Source organism: Triticum dicoccoides, chromosome 7B (genome assembly GCF_002162155.2).
Source record: "Triticum dicoccoides isolate Atlit2015 ecotype Zavitan chromosome 7B, WEW_v2.0, whole genome shotgun sequence".
Lineage (NCBI taxonomy): Eukaryota > Viridiplantae > Streptophyta > Magnoliopsida > Poales > Poaceae > Triticum > Triticum dicoccoides.
This window is the reverse complement of record NC_041393.1, coordinates 502743904-502762834: the sequence shown is the minus strand read 5'-3', so window position 1 is coordinate 502762834 and position 18931 is coordinate 502743904. Positions and strand designations below refer to the sequence as shown.

At 42.5% G+C, this 18931-nt stretch overlaps 1 protein-coding gene across 1 annotated transcript; it reads left to right on the top strand.

The window, feature by feature from the left end:
- Positions 1 to 11222: 11222 nt before the first annotated feature.
- Positions 11223 to 17651, top strand: LOC119338021 (T-complex protein 1 subunit epsilon). Its single transcript, XM_037610309.1, has 9 exons — positions 11223 to 11587; positions 12120 to 12438; positions 13274 to 13622; positions 14237 to 14369; positions 14443 to 14495; positions 14854 to 14956; positions 16271 to 16437; positions 16524 to 16637; positions 17142 to 17651. The coding sequence occupies exons 1-9, from the start codon at positions 11389 to 11391 to the stop codon at positions 17310 to 17312; spliced, it is 1608 nt and encodes a 535-aa protein (XP_037466206.1). The 5' UTR covers positions 11223 to 11388; the 3' UTR covers positions 17313 to 17651.
- The last annotated feature ends 1280 nt before the right edge of the window (positions 17652 to 18931 follow it).

The following is an 18931-nucleotide window of genomic DNA, read 5'->3' as shown; positions in this document are numbered from 1 at the left end:
GAAGTTTTGCTTGAAATTCATGAATCTAAAACCTATGATGATGTGCTAAAAGAGGAAATTTATGAAGTGATTCACGATAGCTCCTTGAATGAAAAGAATGATTGCAGTGGTGTTATTATAAATTTTATTAACGTCAATTGTGCTAATAATATGCAAAACCCCAAGCTTGGGGTTGCTAATTTTGATATGTCCACTACTTATTGCAATGATCATGATTAGTGTGATTCTTCTTATGATCTTGAAAATTTATTTACACCTCGTCATGAATATGAAGTGGGTTTGGAAGAGTGTCAACTTTAGGTAATAATGGTCCCACTACTTTGGAGTGTGATCAATCTTATTAAATTTTTGATTAAAGTGGGCTTGGAGAGGTCATGACTTTATTTGATGATATTCCCACTTTATTGGAAGAGTGTCAACTTTGCATGCATGTGGATCATGTAGAGAATATGCTATGTGATAGCTACATTGTTGAATTTGAATATGATCCCACATGTAATTATTATGAGGGAGGGAAATATGGTTGTAGAAATTTTCATGTTACAAAATTACCTCTCGTCATGTTGAGATTGCTATTGTTTTTTTCTTCTTCCTTGCATATGCTAGTTTTTGCTTGTCTTGATAAATTTTTTCCCTATAAAATGCCTATGCATAGGAAGTATGTTGGACTTAAACGTGTTTTTCACATGCTATATGTTGCTCTCTTTGTGCTTCAATTTTTTGTCTTTCATGTGAGCATAATTAAAATTATCAACACCTAGCTAAAAGGCTTTAAAGAAAACCGCTTGTTGGGAGACAACCCGATATTTTTCTTTTCTGTTTTTAATGATTGTGTTTGAGTGTTTTAGTGTTTGAGCCAAGTAAGACCTTTGGGATGATCTATGGTGATAATTGATTTGATTTTGCTGAAAAACAAAAACTTTTGCGTCCAATGGAAGAATTGTTAAAATTCACAGGAACATGTTTTGGTTCTGAATATTTTACACAAGATTGATATACAAATAGCCTACATTGTCCTAATTTTTCATAATTTTTGAAGTTACATAAGTATGAGTAATATTCAGGTCTTCGCAGACTGTTATGTTTTTGACTGATTCTGTTTTCTATGTGTTGTTTGCTTATTTTGATGAATCTATGAGTAGTATCGGGGGGTATGAACCATGGAGAAGTCGGAATACAACATATATAACACCATTATAAATTTAGAATGAGTTCACGATAACCCACAAGTATAGGGGATCAATTGTAGCCTCTTTCGATAAGTAAGAGTGTCGAACCCAACGAGGAGCTAAAGGTAGAACAAATATTCCCTCAAGTTCTATCGACCACCGATACAACTCTACGCACGCTTAGGGTTCGCTTTACCTAGAACAAGTATGAAACTAGAAGTACTTTGTAGGTGTTATTGGATAGTTTGGAAGATAATAAAGAGCGCGTAAATAAAAGCTAGGGGTTGTTTAGATAAAGAAGCAATAAAGTAAATGTAGCGAGTGTGGAAAAGTGGTGGTAGGAGTTGTGAAATTGTCCCTAAGCAATTGACTACTTCAATAGACCGACAACAAGTTTTATGTGCGAGAGGCATAAGCTAACATACTTTCTCTTCTTGGATCATATGCACTTATGATTGGAACTCTAGCAAGCATCCACAACTACTAAAGATCATTAAGGTAAAACCCAACCATAGCATTAAAGCATCAAGTCCCCTTTATCCCATACGCCACAACCCCCTTACTCGGGTTTATGCTTCTGTCACTCAAGCAACCCACTATAAGAGAATCATGAACATATTGCAACACCCTATAGCAGGAACCCCTCACGCTTGCACGACACGGAGGGCACAATAGGACAGCAACATAACCACAAGAAAATTAAACCAATCATAGCAATTCACCAATCACCGGTAGGACAACGAAAATCTACTCAGACATCATAGGATGGCAACACATCATTGGATAATAATATGAAGCATAAAGCACCATGTTCAAGTAGAGGGTACAATGGGTTGCGGGAGAGTGGACCGCTGAATATAGATGGGGTAAGGTGATGGAGATGTTGGTGAAGATGGCGGAGGTGTTGGTGAAGATCGCGGTGACGATGATGGCCCCCGGCAGCGCTCCGGCGCCACCGAAAGCAAGGGGGAGAGGGCCCCCCTTCTTCTTCTTCTTCCTTGACCTTCTCCCTAGATGGGAGAAGGGTTTCTCCTCTGGTCCTTGGCTCCCATGGCATGGGAGGGGCGAGAGCCCCTCCGAGATTGGATCTATCTCTCTGTCTCTCTCTGTTTCTGCGTTCTCAGATTCTGCCCTGGCACTGTTTCTTTTATATCCGGAGATCCGTAACTCCGATTGGATTGAAACCTTCACCAGATATTTTTCCAAAAATTAGCTTTCTTGCGGCCAAAGAAGAGCAGCAACCGCCTTACGAGGGGCCCGTGAGGGTCAGGGGCGCGCCTAGTTAAAGTGGGCGCGCGGGCCACCCTCGTGGCCACCTCGGGCACCGTCTCGCATTGATTTTACTTCCCAAAAATCATAAATATTCCAAAAATAAGCTCTGTCCGTTTTTATCCCGTTTGGACTTCGTTTGATATTGGGTTTCTGGGAAACATAAAACATGCAACAAACAGGAACTGGCACTGGGCACTGGATCAATATATTAGTCCCAAAGATAATATAAAAAGTTGCCGAAAGTATATGAAACTTGAATAATATTGGCATGGAACAATCAAGAATTATAGATACGACGGAGACGTATCAGTTCACAACAGTACCAAAAGTGGTGATTTGTTTTATTATACTAACGGAGCTTACGAGTTTTCTGTTGAGTTTTGTGTTGTGAAGTTTTCAAGTTTTGGGGAAGTTTTGATGAACTACAGAATAAGGAGTGAAAGAGCCTAAGCTTGGGGATGCCCAAGGCACCCCAGGGAAATATTCAAGGACACCCAAGCATCTAAGCTTGGGGATGCCCCGGATGGCATCCCCTCTTTCTTCTTCAATCCATCGGTAAAATTACTTGAGGCTATATTTTTATTCACCACATGATATGTATTTTGCTTGGAGTGTATTGTATTATAAGAGTCTTTGCTTTTTAGTTTGCCACAATCATCCTTGATGTACACACCTTTTGAGAGGGACACACATTAATCATGAATTTATTAGAATACTCTATGTGCTTCAGTTATATCGTTTGAGCTAGGCAGTTGCTCTAGTACTTCACTTATATCATTTTAGAGCACGACGGTGGTTTTATTTTGTAGAAATTGATTAACTCTCACGCTTCACTTATATTATTTTGAGAGTCTCAAAAATAGTATGGCAGTTTGCTTAGGTTATGAATTTAGTCTTAATATGAATGGTATTCAAGAGGGATATAATAAAACTTTCATGAAGATCATTGAATATATGAGAAGTTTGATTCCTTGCATTTGTTTTGAGATATAAAGATGGTGATATTAGAGTCATGTAGTGAGTAATTGTGGATTAGTAAGAATATTTGTGTTAAGGTTTGTGATTCCCAAAGCATGCACGTATGGTCTACCGTTATGCGATGAAGTTAGAGCATGCTTTATTTTTGTTTGTCTTCCTTACGTGTGGAGGTTGGGAATGAGCGATAGTCTTTTCTTACCAATCTATCCCCTAGGAGCATGCGTATTAGTATTTTGCTTCGATGGTTAATAAACTCTTGTAATAAGTATGTGAGTTCTTTATGACTAATGTTGAGTCCATGGATTATACGCACTCTCATCCTTCCACCATCGCTAGCCTCTATAGTACTGCACAACTTTCGCTGGTGCATTAAACCCACCATTTACCTTCCTCAAACCTGCCACAATACCTACCTATTATGACATTTCCATAGCCATTCCGAGATATATTGCCATGCAACTTCCACCGTTCCTTTTTATTATGACACACACCATCATTGTCTTGTTGTTCTCGTATGCATGAGGCATTCATATAGAGTCATATAGTTGTTCTAGTATCGAGTTATAATTCTTGAGTTGTAAGTAAATAAAAGTGTGATGATCATCATTATTAGAGCATTATCCCGTGTGTTGAAAGGATGATGGAGACTATGATTCTCCCATAAATAGAGATGAGACTCTGGACTTAAAAAAAGAGAGGCCAAAGAGCCCGAAATAAAAAAAGTAAAAAAAAAAGAGGCCAAAGAGCCCAAGAAAAAATAAAAGAGAGAAAAGAGAGAAGGGACAATCTTACTATCTTTTTCCACACTTGTGCTTCAAATTATCACCATGTTCTTCATGATAAAGAGTCTCCTATTTTGTCACTTTCATATACTAGTGGGAATTTTTCATTATAGCACTTGGCTTGTATATTCCAATGATGGGCTTCCTCAAATTGCCCTAGGTCTTCGTGAGCAACCAAGTTGGATGCACACCCACTTACTTTTCTTTTGAGCTTTCATACACTTATAGCTCTAGTGCATCCGTTGCATGGCAATCCCTACTCACTTGGATCGATATCTATTGATGGGCATCTCCATAGCCTATTATTTTGCCTAGTTGATGTGAGACTTTCTCCCTTTTTGTCATCTCCATAACCTCCACCATATTCTATTCCACCTATAGTGCTATATCCATGGCTCATGCTCATGTATTGCGTGAAAGTTGAAAAAGATTGAGAACATTAAAAGTATGAAACAATTGCTTGGCTTGCCATCGGGGTTCTGCATGATAAATACTTTGTGTGATGAAGATAGAGCATGACAAGACCATATGATTTTGTAGGGATAACTTTCTTTAGCCATAATTTTGATAAGACATGATTGCTTTATTTAGTATGCTTGAAGTATTATTGTTTTTATGTCAACATTAAACTTTTTTTTGAATCTTATGGATCTGAATATTCATCCACAATAAGAAAGATTACATGATAAACATGTTAGGCAGCATTCAACATCAAAAATTCTATTTTTATAATTTACCTACTCGATGATGAGCAAGAATTAAGCTTGGGGATGCTTGATACGTATCCAACGTATCTATAATTTTTTATTGTTCCATGTTATTATATTATCAATATGCTATTTTATATCATTTTTTGGGACTAACCTATTAACCTAGTGCCCAATGCCAGTTGTCGTTTTCCCTTGCTTTTGTCTTCTACAGAAATCAATACCAAAAGGAGTCCAAATGGAATAAAAGTTTACGATGATTTTTCTTGCACCAGAAGAAAACAACAAAGCATCGGGAAGAGGCCAGAAGACCCACAAGGGGGCCACAAGCCCTAGAGGCGCGCCCCTAGGCTTGTGGGGCCCCCGTGGCTCTCCAAATCCTAATATCAGCTCTATAAATACCCAAATATTCCCCTTACATCAGAGGGCACACCAAAAATACTTTTTCCCCACCGCAAGCTTCTGTTCTCGTGAGATCCCATCATGGGGCCTTTTTGGGTACTCCGCCGGAGGGGGATTCGATCACGGAGGGCTTCTACATTAACCTTGCTGCCCTTCCGATGTGGCGTGAGTAGTTTACCACAGACCTACGGGTCTATGGCTAGTAGCTAGATGGCTTATTCTCTGTCTTTGATCTTCAATACAATGTTCTTGGAGTTCTATCCGATGTAATCTTCTTTTGCGGTGTGTTTGTTGAGATCCGATGAATAGTGGATTTATGATCAGGTTATCTATGCATATTATTTGAGTATTTTCTGAACTCTTTTATACATGATTAAGATAGCTTTGTATTTCTCTCAGGTCTATTGATTTGGTTTGGCAAGTAGATTGATCTTGCGGTGGGAGAGGTGCTTTGTGATGGGTTCAATCTTGCGGTGTCCTCACCCAGTGACAGTAGGGGTAGCGAGGCACATATTTGTATTGTTGCCATTAAGGATAAAAAGATGGGGTTTATATCATATTGCTTGAGTTTATCCCTCTACATCATGTCATCTTGCTTAAGGCGTTACTTCGTTCTTGTTAACTTAATACACTAGATGCATGATGGATAGCGGTCGATGTGTGGAGTAATAATAGTAGATGCACAGGAGCCAGTATACTTGTCATGGACGTGATGCCTATATTAATGATCATTGCCTTGGATATCGTCATAACTTTGCGCTTTTCTATCAATTGCTCAACAGTAATTTGTTTACCCACTGTATGCGTTCTGTCAAGAAAGAAGCCTCTAATGAAAACTATGCCCCCCCCGGGGTCTATTTTTCATCATATATTTTTAGATCTATAAAACCAAAAATACAAAAATACCTTGCTGCAGTTTATTTATATTTACTTTATTTTGCATTTTTACTTATCTTTTATACCTATCCCTATCAGATCTCACTTTTGCTAGTGACTGTGAAGGGATTGACAACCCCTTTTCACGTTGTGTGCAAGTGTTTGTTAGTTTGTGCAGGTGCATCTATGGGACTTGCTTGTGCCTCCTACTGGATTGATATCTTGGTTCTTAACTAAGGGAAATACTCATCTCTACTTTGCTGGTTCACCCTTTCTCTTCAAGGGTAAAATCAACGCAAGCTAAAGAAGTAGCAATAACAGGATCACATCAATAGGAGAACAATGTGATGGACAAGACCCAACCGTAAGCTTAGCATCAGATCCTTTAGTTTATTTGCTATAGCTTTCTTCATGTCAAGTATTTGTTCCTTAAACCATGAGATCATGTAACTCCCTGACACCGGAGGAATACTTAATGTGTATCCAAATGTCACTACGTAACTGGGTGATCATAAAGGTGCTCTACAAGTATCTCTGAAGGTATCTGTTGGGTTGGCATGGTCGCATGGATTAAGACTCGGATTTGTCACTCCGTATGATGGAAAGATATCTCTAGGCCCTCTCGGTAATACACCATCTTAAATAGCTTGCAAGCAATGTGACTAATGAGTTAGTCACGAGATCTTGTATTATGGAATGAGTAAAGAGACTTGCCGGTAACGAGATTGAACTAGGTATGGAGGTATCGACGATCGAATCTCGGGCAAGTAACATATCGTCGGACAAAGGGAATTGCATACGGGATTAACCGAATCCTTGACATCATGGTTCAACCGATAAAAGATCTTCGTGGAATATGTAGGAATCAATATGGGCATCCAGGTCCCGCTATTGGTTATTGACCGGAGAGGTGTCTCGGTTATGACTACGTGATTCCCGAACCCGCAGGGTCGCACGCTTAACGTTCATTGACGATGGAGTAGTATTGGGATATTTGATGATTGGTAACCGAATGTTGTTCGGAGTCCCGATTGAGACCCCGGATGTCACGAGGAGTCTCGGAATAGTCGAAAGGTAAAGATTTATATATGTGAAGTAATATTTTGGGTTCCGGAAAAAAGTGCAATTTTTTTTATATTGTACCGTGAAGCTTCCAGAAGGTTCCGGGGAATTTCGGAGGGGTCCGGAAGTCCACAAGAGGGCCCACCACGACCCAAGAGCTGGCATGGGCTGAGGGGAGGTGCCCTGGCCTTATTGGGCTAGGCGCACCAAGTCCTCAAAAGACCGAGTGGCTAGGGAAGGGGAAAAAAGGAGTCCTAGTAGGAATAGGATTGGACTTGGAGTCTAAGTCCTCTCCCATTGGCTACGCCCTAGGGCTTGGAGGGGCTGTTCCTCACGCCCCTTCACCTATATAAAGAGGGGAGGGGGCGCCCCAAGAGGACACATCAAGCCCTTGCGTGCCCCTCTCTCTCGTTACTCCATAGTTCCTCCGTCCTCGTTCTAGTAGCGCTTGGTGAAGCCTTGCTGAACTAGCTCCACTACCACCACGCCGTCGTGCTGGTTATGATCCCATTTACTTCTCCGCTTTCTTTTGCTGGATCAAGGAGGAGGAGATGTCATCCAGCCGCACGTGTGCTAAACTCGGAGGTGCCGTCCGTTTGACACTAGATCGGTTGGATCGTGATCGGATCGCGAAGAGTACAACTACATCAACCGCGTTATATACGCTCCCGCTTTCGGTCTACGAGGGTACATAGACATACTCTCCCCTCTCGTTGATGTGCTTCTCCTAGATAGATCATGTAGGATTTTTTTGATTTTCATGCTTCGCTCCCCATCAGGAGACGCGGCCGAAAAGAGCACCTCGAGCTCCCCACGCAGGCAGCAAAGCAAGGTGGGTGTTGGCGGGCAGGGGGGAGGGGAGTGGAGGGGCTGTTGCTATGCAGCGCCCGTAGTTGTTGGAGTCGATGGGCGGCGCCGGCGGTCGTAGCTTCTTTCCCACCGGCAACAAAGAATCACGAACGCCGGCAAAAAGCTCCTTCGAAACACGGGCATGGGCCGGCTATGGCATTGGCGTGGTCGTGGTTCAGATAGCCTTGGAGGAAGGCGACGCGGCCAGGAAAATGGGTGGTACAGACGGGGTGTCGGCGATGGCGAGGGGCGGCGGGCGAAGGACGGAGGGAAGGCAGGGAAAGAGAAAAATGGGTTGCGTCCCCGACGGACGGGCCATGGGGAACAAGGACGCGCGTCCCGCCCGTCTTCGCGTGTACGTTTCGATCAGTGGCCCAAAGTTGGACCAGAAATGAGTCAAAAACGAAGAAAATATAGACATTTGTTCGTTTGCACCCATGCATTAGGCCGCGTTTTGTATCCGTTTATTCTTGAACGAACGTGGCCGGATCATTTGGGGTGGTGGTTGGAGTTGGCTTAAAGTTGGCCGACGTCGCTGCGGCTGGTCGTCGCCGGAAATACGAGAAAATCGCAGACATAAGTGGGCCAAATTCTGATTGACACGGAGATGGCTAAACCATTCTTTTTTTATCTTGATGCGGCCCTACGCACCAATGGCTGTCGTCTGTGGCAAATAAAATTCACTTCGAGGGGATCGACGTAGAGACAAAATGTAGCGTCATGATAGAGATTTTGATGGAAATTACTCAGAGTGTCAAGTGCCAGTGACAAATATCCCTTGTTTGGCCCGCTTCTGGTCGTGCCAAGACGACATTTATGGTCATGGCCTCTGTTCCCGGGTCAAGTTCAACAATGTTTTCAGTGGCCTCTTCCTCACTCCGACCATTTTTGACAGTGGTCAGTGCACCCGTGTGGACGGTCAGTAAGATGGTAAATGTAAAACTGCATATCTTCACGGTATTTTTGCATATCCATATGGAGTCTGGCACACTTGAAAGCATATTAGAAGTTATTTCTGTTCTTGAAAGGAATTCTAAGCTGTATATTTTTTTCTTTCTGAATCGTTGCCTTTTAACTAGCTCACTTAACTCCATGTTTTTGAATTTTTTTTCTTAGGCCTTACCTCGTTGTGACGGCCAGTCGAGAGAGGCTGATTAGTCTAGTGTGGTAGGCTGTGATTTATTTAGGACTTTTGAGCACCATGTAGTGTAGTAATGATTGCATATAACTGTGCCATCAGATTGCTCATGTCGCAGCATGACACTGATTAGTACTCCCTCCGTCCGGAAATACTTGTCATTGAAATAGATGCATCTAGATGTATTTTAGTTCTAAATACATCCATTTTCATACTCCCTCCGTCCGGAAATACTTGTCATTGAAATAGATGCATCTAGATGTATTTTAGTTTTAGATACATCCATTTTCATCTATTTTGATGACAAGTATTTTCGGACGGAGGGAGTAACTGTCTGTTGTTATTTTTTTTCTTCTGAGCTGGAGTGACTATCTGTTAAACACTCTCGCAAGAGCTAGCACACACAGTGCAAAGATTTTGAGGGGTGGATGTAGGCAACGTGCACCCCTGCAGCCTTTTCACGGCCCAGGCTCCAGCTAAAACACAGAGGGCGCGGGAGAGCCCTCTCAAGGGTCATTTTGGTGGGACAGGAGCGCACCACCTCGCGCCTTCAGCCGCCTCCACGTGTCGTGCTTTAGACGTTTCTTTCGGTTTTTAGTTTTTTATTTTAATTTTCTGTACGTGTTTTTGGCTTTTAGATGATTTTTTCGGGTTTTTTCGTCTTCTTGGTTTTTTCCAGGTTTTTCTTAGTCACTGGACCATTTTTTTGTGAAAAACTTTTTTATGTGAAAAACACTTTTTTTCTTCCAGGTCGTGCCTCTTGGAAAGGGAAAAATAGTGTTTTTTTGCTTCGGCGAGAGGCATGGCCGTGCTTCTCGAAAAGGAAACAAAACACGTCTTTATTTTTTTATCTTCTGTGAGAGCACACATTTACTTCTTGTAGAGGCACAGATTTGCTTCCGCGGGAGGAACGGGTGTGCCTCTCGGAAAGTAAAAAAAAGTGCTTTCGGTTTGGTATTTTCCGTGAAAAAAAGTTCGTCGAAACCTATCAGCAATATCTAGTTTTGAAGATCTCAACGCGAGGAATCCAACAGTGAAAACGATTCGAGATTCGGACGCAAGGTTTGAGAGATAAAATACTTTGAATAAAAGAATCTAGGAAAAAGGAAAATTCCCAGGTTGCGACAAGTGATTTCGAGCGCGCAACCTAGAAAGGTGGGAGTGACCTTAGTTAATGATTTCGGGCGCGGGAGAAAGCAAATGTGCACCTCGCCACACAGTTTGGCTCGGCTCGCGACACAGGCTTTGGTTTTGGAAAATGTTCACAAAATGCGAAATAGTTCGAGATTTGTAAAATTTTCCAAATATATTGTTTGGGATTTAAAAAAAATCATGTATTTTGAAAAGTATTTTGAATCTCAATTTTTTAGAGTGAATTTATAAATGTTCTCATATTTGTTTTTTCAATTTCTCAAAAATGTTCCCGATTTTTTTGGAAAATGCTATGGATTTTAAAAATATTTTTTTCTATTTTCGATAAATGCTCTAGATTTTAATTAATGTTAATGAATTGGAAAGAAATCCTGGATATCAAATACTGTTCATGATTTGATAAGTGTTCTTGAATTAAAAAAATCATATTTTAAAAGGTGTTCTAAATTCATAGAATATCCCTAAAAAAATCTCATTTTTTCAAAAATATTTATAAAATATTAAGAAATATTCAGGAACTATAAATTATATAAGAAATATAAAAAGGTAAAAAGGAAAACATTTTTTAGAAAAATATAAAATCCAAAAAAAGAGAAAAATGTCAGAAAAAGAAAACAAAGAAAAGAAATGGTTCGGAAGAGTATCCTAAATGGACCGGTCCAATGTAGCCGCGCGCTGTTGGGCAGGGTGCGCGATTCATCGAACATGGGCCAATACTTGGGCTTACCAGAAACCCTAGACATCATGATCATGGCCAGGCCCATGTGCTCATCCCGGCCCAAACCACAGCCAGGGTTTTGCCTGAGTGAAGCCGCCAGAAGTTCTCAAGTGGGAGCACGAAGAAGAAAGCACCACAAACCCTCGCCCCCGCGGCGCCTCCTCCCTCCCCCCAGAAACATACCGCCGCCTCATTCCCTCCCACCACAGCACCCCTCCTCGTCCTCGTCCGATCCGCCCTTCCGGAAGCACCTGGGAGGGGCAGCGCCAGCGCTCCGGCCGCCATGGCGCTCGCCTTCGACGAGTACGGCCGGCCCTTCATCATCCTCCGGGAGCAGGAGAAGAAGTCGCGCCTGCAGGGGCTCGACGCGCAGAAGGCCAACATCGCCGCCGGCAAGTCCGTCGCGCGCATCCTCCGCACCTCCCTCGGGCCCAAGGGCATGGACAAGATGCTCCAATCCCCCGACGGCGACGTCACCATCAGTAATACCCGCTCCCTCTCGCTTTCTCCAAGTTTTAGGTCTGGTCCTTCCGGTTAGCCTGGTACGAGATCCGGAAGTTTTCGCGTGCCATTGGATCTTCGGCGTCGGTGGCAGGGCAGTGCTTTGAGGATCAGGGTTTCTCTTAGGTGTCACAGTGAGTCTTATGACAGTGAGATCTAGCTGTTTGGGGGATGCCCCTTGCTTTCGTGCTGTTATGTTGTTGCTTGGGGAAGGATATGGTACGATTTGTAGGGCTAGTTTGTTGGTTTCGTCATGTTTCTGCTCGGATGGGAAGACTGTGTATCGTGGAAATGCTAGGTTGCCATTTCTGTAGCTATCTCTATCTAGTGGGTACGAGCGTGCTCTTAGTTTTACTGCTGCAACTGTTATCTGAAGTGAGGCGAGGTGCCCCCATCCTATGCGAATCTGGAGATCCGGTTGTTTTTTTAGCACTTCATTTATATTGTGCTTACGTACTTAATTGATTTGTCTCATGTTTTGTTTACTGACCTTCTTTCCACATGGATTTTCAGCCAACGATGGGGCGACGATCCTGGAGCTGATGGATGTTGACAACCAGATTGCGAAGCTCATGGTGGAGTTGTCCCGCAGTCAAGACTATGACATTGGAGATGGTACCACCGGGGTTGTGGTCCTGGCTGGGTCGCTTCTGGAGCAGGCTGAGAAGCTGCTGGAACGTGGTATTCACCCAATAAGGATTGCCGAAGGTTATGAGATGGCGTCGAGGATAGCTGTTGATCACCTTGAAAGCATCTCCACGAAATATGAGTTCAGTGCTACAGACATAGAGCCTTTGGTGCAGACCTGCATGACAACTTTGTCCTCAAAGATGTGAGTAATAACATATTGTGCTTAATCAGTCAGCTGCTTTAGAACTGAGTTATAAGATATTACCTCCGTCCCAAATTGGTTGTCTTAGATTTGTCTAGATATGGATGTACCTAACACTAAAACGTGTCTAGATACATCCGCATCTGGACAAATCTAAGACAACTAATTCGGGACGGAGGGAGTATTATTTTGGCTTGAATCGGGCTTCACATTTGTCTGCAACAGGCAGGCTGTCAGGGGAACATGTTGCCAGTTTTGTTCCCTTTGTTTTGCGAGAACACAATTTAAGGACAGTATACTTGCCTACATTTTTGTAGAATTTCTGGTGTCATTTTAATTGCAGATGTTACTGTCTTATCCTGTTGTCTCTTGAGCTCATTTTGTACAATAATACCAATTCCACAGTTCTACTTCTAGAATCGACATTACATGAAAGAAATATTCTGGTATAGCAGAAAAACTATTTGTTACAGCCTTAGAAGTTGGAAGTATCCCTTCCGTTTTAGTATAACCGTCCTTGACCTCAAGTGAAATGTGTTTCAAATAACTTACAGTTGAGGAAATGAAAAGTGTGGATGCAATACTTCCACACTGTAGCCTTGCTTTATTGCCTTACTAGATGTTAAAGTGGTTGTCACATGCCATTGTGGTATGTCTTTGCATAATCATCTGAATCATTTTTTGCTAACTCTTTCTTAGTGTTAGCGTTGGTCTGTGTGCATGGCGGGCTGATGATATAGTGTAAATGTGTAATGGATGGAGTATTTCTGTATGGGTACATTTTACATAGGTTATTACAACCTTTCTGACCCGTCCAATTATTCTGATTCTACAGTGTTAGCCGTTGTAAGCGGGCTCTAGCTGAGATTGCTGTCAAAGCAGTCCTTGCGGTTGCTGATTTGGAAAGGAAAGATGTAAATTTGGACTTGATTAAGGTTGAAGGTAAGGTTGGTGGGAAGCTCGAGGATACTGAGCTAGTACAAGGAATCATTGTTGACAAAGATATGAGCCACCCCCAAATGCCAAAGAGAATTGAGGATGCTCACATTGCCATTCTGACCTGCCCATTTGAGCCCCCGAAACCTAAGACAAAGCATAAGGTTGACATTGACACTGTAGAGAAATTCCAGACACTCCGTGGGCAAGAGCAGAAATACTTCGATGACATGGTTCAGAAATGCAAGGTAAACGCGTATAAAGGACAAACTGTTTATATATTGTGGAGTAGCTTGTTTTTGTATTCTTGGTTTGTGATGTGTGCTCTTTTACAATAACTAGATGGTACCTCACGTGTTGCTGTGGGAATTCGTTGCAATATATTAATTTTAATGAGATTTGATTGTGTGGAATATAAATATTTTGATTGATAAGACGTGAACCAAAATTAAAAATACATACGACTTACTGTATTTGATTATTTATAGTTGTAAAATATTTATTGAATATAAGTAGAATAATAGAATGAAAAATAATTTCCCATGCATAGTTGCATGTTGTGGGAGATCTTTTCCCATGCATGGTTGCATGTTGAGGTCGGCCTTATCCCGTATATAATTGTATGGTGGTGTGGCATGCTTTCATGTGTTATAAATAAGTTATTGGGGATGACTCTCTTAGATATATGTAGGATACATTATTGTTAATACCCTTAGGCTGCAAAAAACACTTCCTACCTCCCTTTATTGACATTTATGTTACTTATGTTATGCTGCACGAAGTGTATGCACATCAATCTATTTTTTATGTTCAGTGTGTGATTTGCTCAAAACATAATCGTGTAACTATGTACATTTTATAGGATGTTGGTGCAACCCTAGTTATTTGTCAATGGGGGTTTGATGATGAAGCCAATCATTTACTCATGCAAAGGGAGCTGCCGGCTGTCAGATGGGTTGGTGGTGTTGAATTAGAATTAATTGCCATTGCGACAGGTAACCTACCTCTCTTCATGTGATTCTAAATTATATTTTATGGCAGTACATAACATTTGAGAACTGCCTGCAGGAGGGAGGATTGTTCCAAGGTTCCAAGAGTTGACTACCGAAAAGCTTGGGAAGGTATAACCTGATCTGTCTATCTTTTTTCGAACAAGTAATATGCATGCATTTGGTTCAACAGAGAGTGAATGTAACCATGTGTGGGTTTCTGAGGCAGGCCATTCACCACTGTTTGATATGCTGAATGATTTATCTACAACCCTAATTCAACCATCTTGCTATTCTTGGTAGCTGAGTTGGTTGTTTAGTCAGTTTCTTGAAAACACCATGTGAATGCCTTGCACTTTGGAACAGCAGTTATACTAGAGAAAACAGAGGATGTATTGTTTGAACTTTGAATGGCACATGCTTGGTAGCCATCTTAATTTGCTTTGTAAAACATAAGATTTATGTTTGTTTGCTTGTGCTGCTTAAATAGGCTGGGTTAGTCAGAGAGAAGTCATTTGGAACAACAAAAGATCGGATGCTTTACATCGAGAAGTGTGCCAATTCCAAAGCTGTAACTATTTTCATCCGCGGTGGTATGTTCTGATGTATATGTTTTTTCTTTTCTTCATATTGACACATGTATGCTCAGTGCTTTGTTGGGCCATGGAGGCATTATCCCACCAACCGCGAATCTGTTTGAGACACACTTTGCAGTTCATACTGGATAGCATGGATATTGTTATATAACAATTGGCAGTATGCGTACTTTGAATTTTCAAAGCAATGGTTTTAGAAGAAAATTTTAATGCATGTTGACTCCATATTAGATCGTACCAACTGTTAATTGTAATACATGAGAAATAATTCTTGTTTTCACTAGAACTGAAGAAATGCCAACATGTTTTTAATCGTGATAGTATTTTATCGTACTTGCCATACCTCAAGACGGCTTATAAAATGACACCAGTGAACTACAAAATTTCTAATTTATGCCATGAACTATCCAAAGTTGTCCAATATACCCTCAAATGTTGATCTGGGTGATGTCGGAGTCTGTTGGCAACTAATCCAAATCATTGAGCTATATATTCAGTACCACCCTCAAAACCACTGTAGGGTTTAATATAACTCCTTGCCAGTTTGGAGCTCACTGGTTATGTAGTTCTGGGGCTTAATAAGGGCATGTTTGGTTTGTGCCCATGGTTGCCCTGTCAAAAAGTTGCTAGCCAAAATTTTGGTTGAGGTTTTGCCGGCCAACAGATTAGCTAGAAAATGAACTAGAGTTGGTAAACAAACATTTGCATGCCAAACAGTTGGTATCCATCCAAACAAAAAGCCAATGCTTCTTTTGTGATGACCGAAAAATTGGGAAGGTACACTTTGGTCACAATCTGAACATAACCTAGGCACCTCTGTTGTTCATGATAATGTCCACCTCTGTTGTTCACGATAATGTCCATTTTTTTTGTTGAATCGGTAATAGTCATATCATAACATTAAAATCATCTGTACTATTTAGTTGTGTGCTGTTACTTTTTTAGGATTGTAAGATTGAAGTCCTCAAAATATCTGAGAAACACCAGGCCTAGCTGCTGTTTTCCAGTCTTAGTTAGTACTACCTCCATCCTGGTTTATTGGTCCTCTTCGTATTTTGTGCCTAAATTTGACCATAGATTTAACTGACAAAATGTTAATGCATGTCACCAAAGTCGTATTTGAACATAGTTTCCAATGGTACTATTTTTTGTGACATGCATTAGTATTTTGCTAATTAAATCAATGTTCAAAATTTGGCACAAAATACTAAGGGGACCAATAAACCAAGACAGGGGTAGTATACATTTCAGTCATATCTAAGCTAATAATTTATACGGGTATCTTCTGATTGGTATTCTGGCATTGCACAGGCAACAAAATGATGATTGAAGAGACCAAGCGAAGTATTCATGATGCTCTATGTGTTGCAAGGAATCTGATCATCAACAACTCAATTGTATATGGTGGTGGCTCAGCAGAAATATCTTGCTCAATTGCTGTTGATGCTGCAGCAGATCGTCATCCTGGAGTCGAGCAGGTCATTGGGGTTTTGGAACTGGTACTACAAAAGAAAGCCATATATGTATTATGTTTTCTTCTAATTGTGCTTCTTTGTACTTTCAGTATGCAATCAGGGCATTTGCTGATGCTTTGGATGCCATTCCACTAGCTTTAGCTGAAAACAGTGGTTTGCCGCCTATTGATACTCTCACCGTCGTAAAATCCCAACATGTCAAGGTATTCTGTTTTCTCTGTTGATTTTGACATCACTTTATAATGTTGGTTGTCAGCCTGTTCTTCTCATGTTAAAAATCCTCCTTGTCCTGTTATACTCCTACTAATTAGCCGCATGTGTTTTTATTGGGCTTGTGATAGAATTTATTTCAGAAGTTACTTTTGGCTAGTGCCTGTGTTTAGTCCTTAGTCCTTCCCCACCTGGCATTGAATGTGCTTGATGCTGTAGACGTTGTACCATCATCTCAAGTCACATCATGTAGTGTACGATGTGAGGGTTCCAGAAACCAGCACTGACCTTCCAGAAACCAGCACTGACCTTCCAGAAACCAGCATTGACCTTCTTGGCATGTCACTGCCAGTCACCAGTGTTTTTGAGCTTATATCTACCACACCCTCTGTAAACTAATATAAAATCTAAAATCTTATATTAGTTTACAGAGTGAGTATTGTTATGTCATTCCTTCTGAACTGAGGGTAACATTTCATTTCTGAACATATTTCTAGGAGAACAATTCTCGCTGTGGCATCGATTGCAATGATGTTGGTACCAATGACATGAAAGAGCAGAATGTTTTCGAGACTCTGATAGGCAAGCAGCAGCAGATCTTGCTGGCAACACAGGTGGTCAAGATGATCCTCAAGATTGATGATGTCATAACGCCTTCTGAGTATTGATGACGCCTTCAAGAACGGAATCGACTGTGCTAAGTGGCATGCACTCCATTAGTCAGCATATTTTATATGGGTTGATTTGGATTTGCTCCTAGAATTCTTACATGGAGTGGTCACTTGTTTTATTTGATGAGCTATCTAGTTCTGTGACGTGAGTTCACACTTTGTAGAGCTTGAGAGACAGTAGCACATATCCTGTCGATACCAGTTTTAGCCCTTCGTTGTGTTGTTCAGATGCTTAATGCTATGGTTTTGGACCACTAATTTGTCTGCTTTGTCGTAATTGTTTCATTTTTTTGTTTACTTTGTCTAAAGTATCTCAGGTAAAGTTGGTGTGAGTCAGACATGATGTGTACCAAGTTACTTGTTTTTGTACCGATCAAGTGGCAGGAACGGTGTCTTCAATTTGCTTTCCTCTAAAAAAATATTATATGTGACATAAACTGAAAAACGGATTCTTGAAAGATTTCTGGATTTTGTTGGTTTTTGTGCTCGGGATTCTGAAGCTAGAAAATTTGTCTTAAGTAGAATCATGGCAGTGGCTGTGACTTTTGGAAATGGGACATATCTACAAAGATTTTTTTGGGTCGCAAATGAAGTTGATCCTACACCCGTTCAAAAGTACGGGAGGCACATTTGCAGGAGGCAAGCAGCAGTGCATGGTAGATGATGTTGCAGGTGACTAGAGGCATTGAAGGATGGTTGGAGAACCCAACATTGCAGGCTTTATTGAAAAGCACTTAGGCCAACTCCACCGCGCGACCCTATCCTGTCTGCCCCCGTCCGTTTGGGGTAAAAGGGACAAAAAAGGCGGCCCAGTGCGCGGCCTCAAACGGACAAATGTCCGGATTCGGTCCGTTTTTGACCCATCCCCGGCCCAAACTTGCGCTTGGTTTGGGGTGAAACGGACAGCACGCGGACGGGCGGGACGCGCGCGCTTGTCCTCCCTTGGCCCGCCTGTCGGTGGGAGAAACCAACCCCCCCCCCTCACGCCCATTTGGCGCCATTTGCCCCAAACCCTCCCACGTCCCTCCCGCCGCCCCCTCTCTCTCCCCTCCATGGCCGACGCCCCGCCGAGTTCCGGCGGCCTGGCCGTCGACCCGCCCGCAAAGGTGAAGAAGAAGGCGCCAAGGAAGCCGCGGTCGGAGTGCACGCCGGAAGAGATCGCCAAGTTGGACGCGGAATCGGCGAAGAGGAGGGAACGGAGAGTGGTCGTCAAGGTCAATGCCGCCGCGGCCAAGTTCGCCGCCCAGCGCGAGGAGCTGGAGGCCGCGCGGCGCGAGGCCACGCGGCGCAAGGCCGCTGCCGACGAGAAGGAGGACCTCGTCAACAAAGCGCACGCCATCCTCATGCTTGGCATGGGCCGTCCTGCCGGGTTTCCTGCAGCGGCCGTCGGCCCGGCGAGCACAGGCTCGTCGGTCGCCCGGCCTACGCACTGCCAGTCGCCGACGTCGCGCACCGCGTCCATGTCGCCCTGCTTCCCTCCGCCAAGGCACGACGGCCAGACCCGTTTCTCGGGGTTGCCAGACGTGTTCGCGCCGTCCACACCGCGCCCCGCGGCCATCATCGACCTCAACGTCACGCCTGGGTCCAGCAGCGGCAGCCGGCCGTCCGTCGAGATG

Bases quoted from the DNA above. Each gene is read 5' to 3' on its own strand.
- LOC119338021 (XM_037610309.1), top strand. From the start codon at position 11,389: ATGGCGCTCGCCTTCGACGAGTACGGCCGGCCCTTCATCATCCTCCGG. The intron at 11,588-12,119 runs GTAATACCCGCT...ATGGATTTTCAG, and splicing joins CGACGGCGACGTCACCATCA to CCAACGATGGGGCGACGATC. The intron at 14,370-14,442 runs GTAACCTACCTC...AACTGCCTGCAG, and splicing joins ATTAATTGCCATTGCGACAG to GAGGGAGGATTGTTCCAAGG.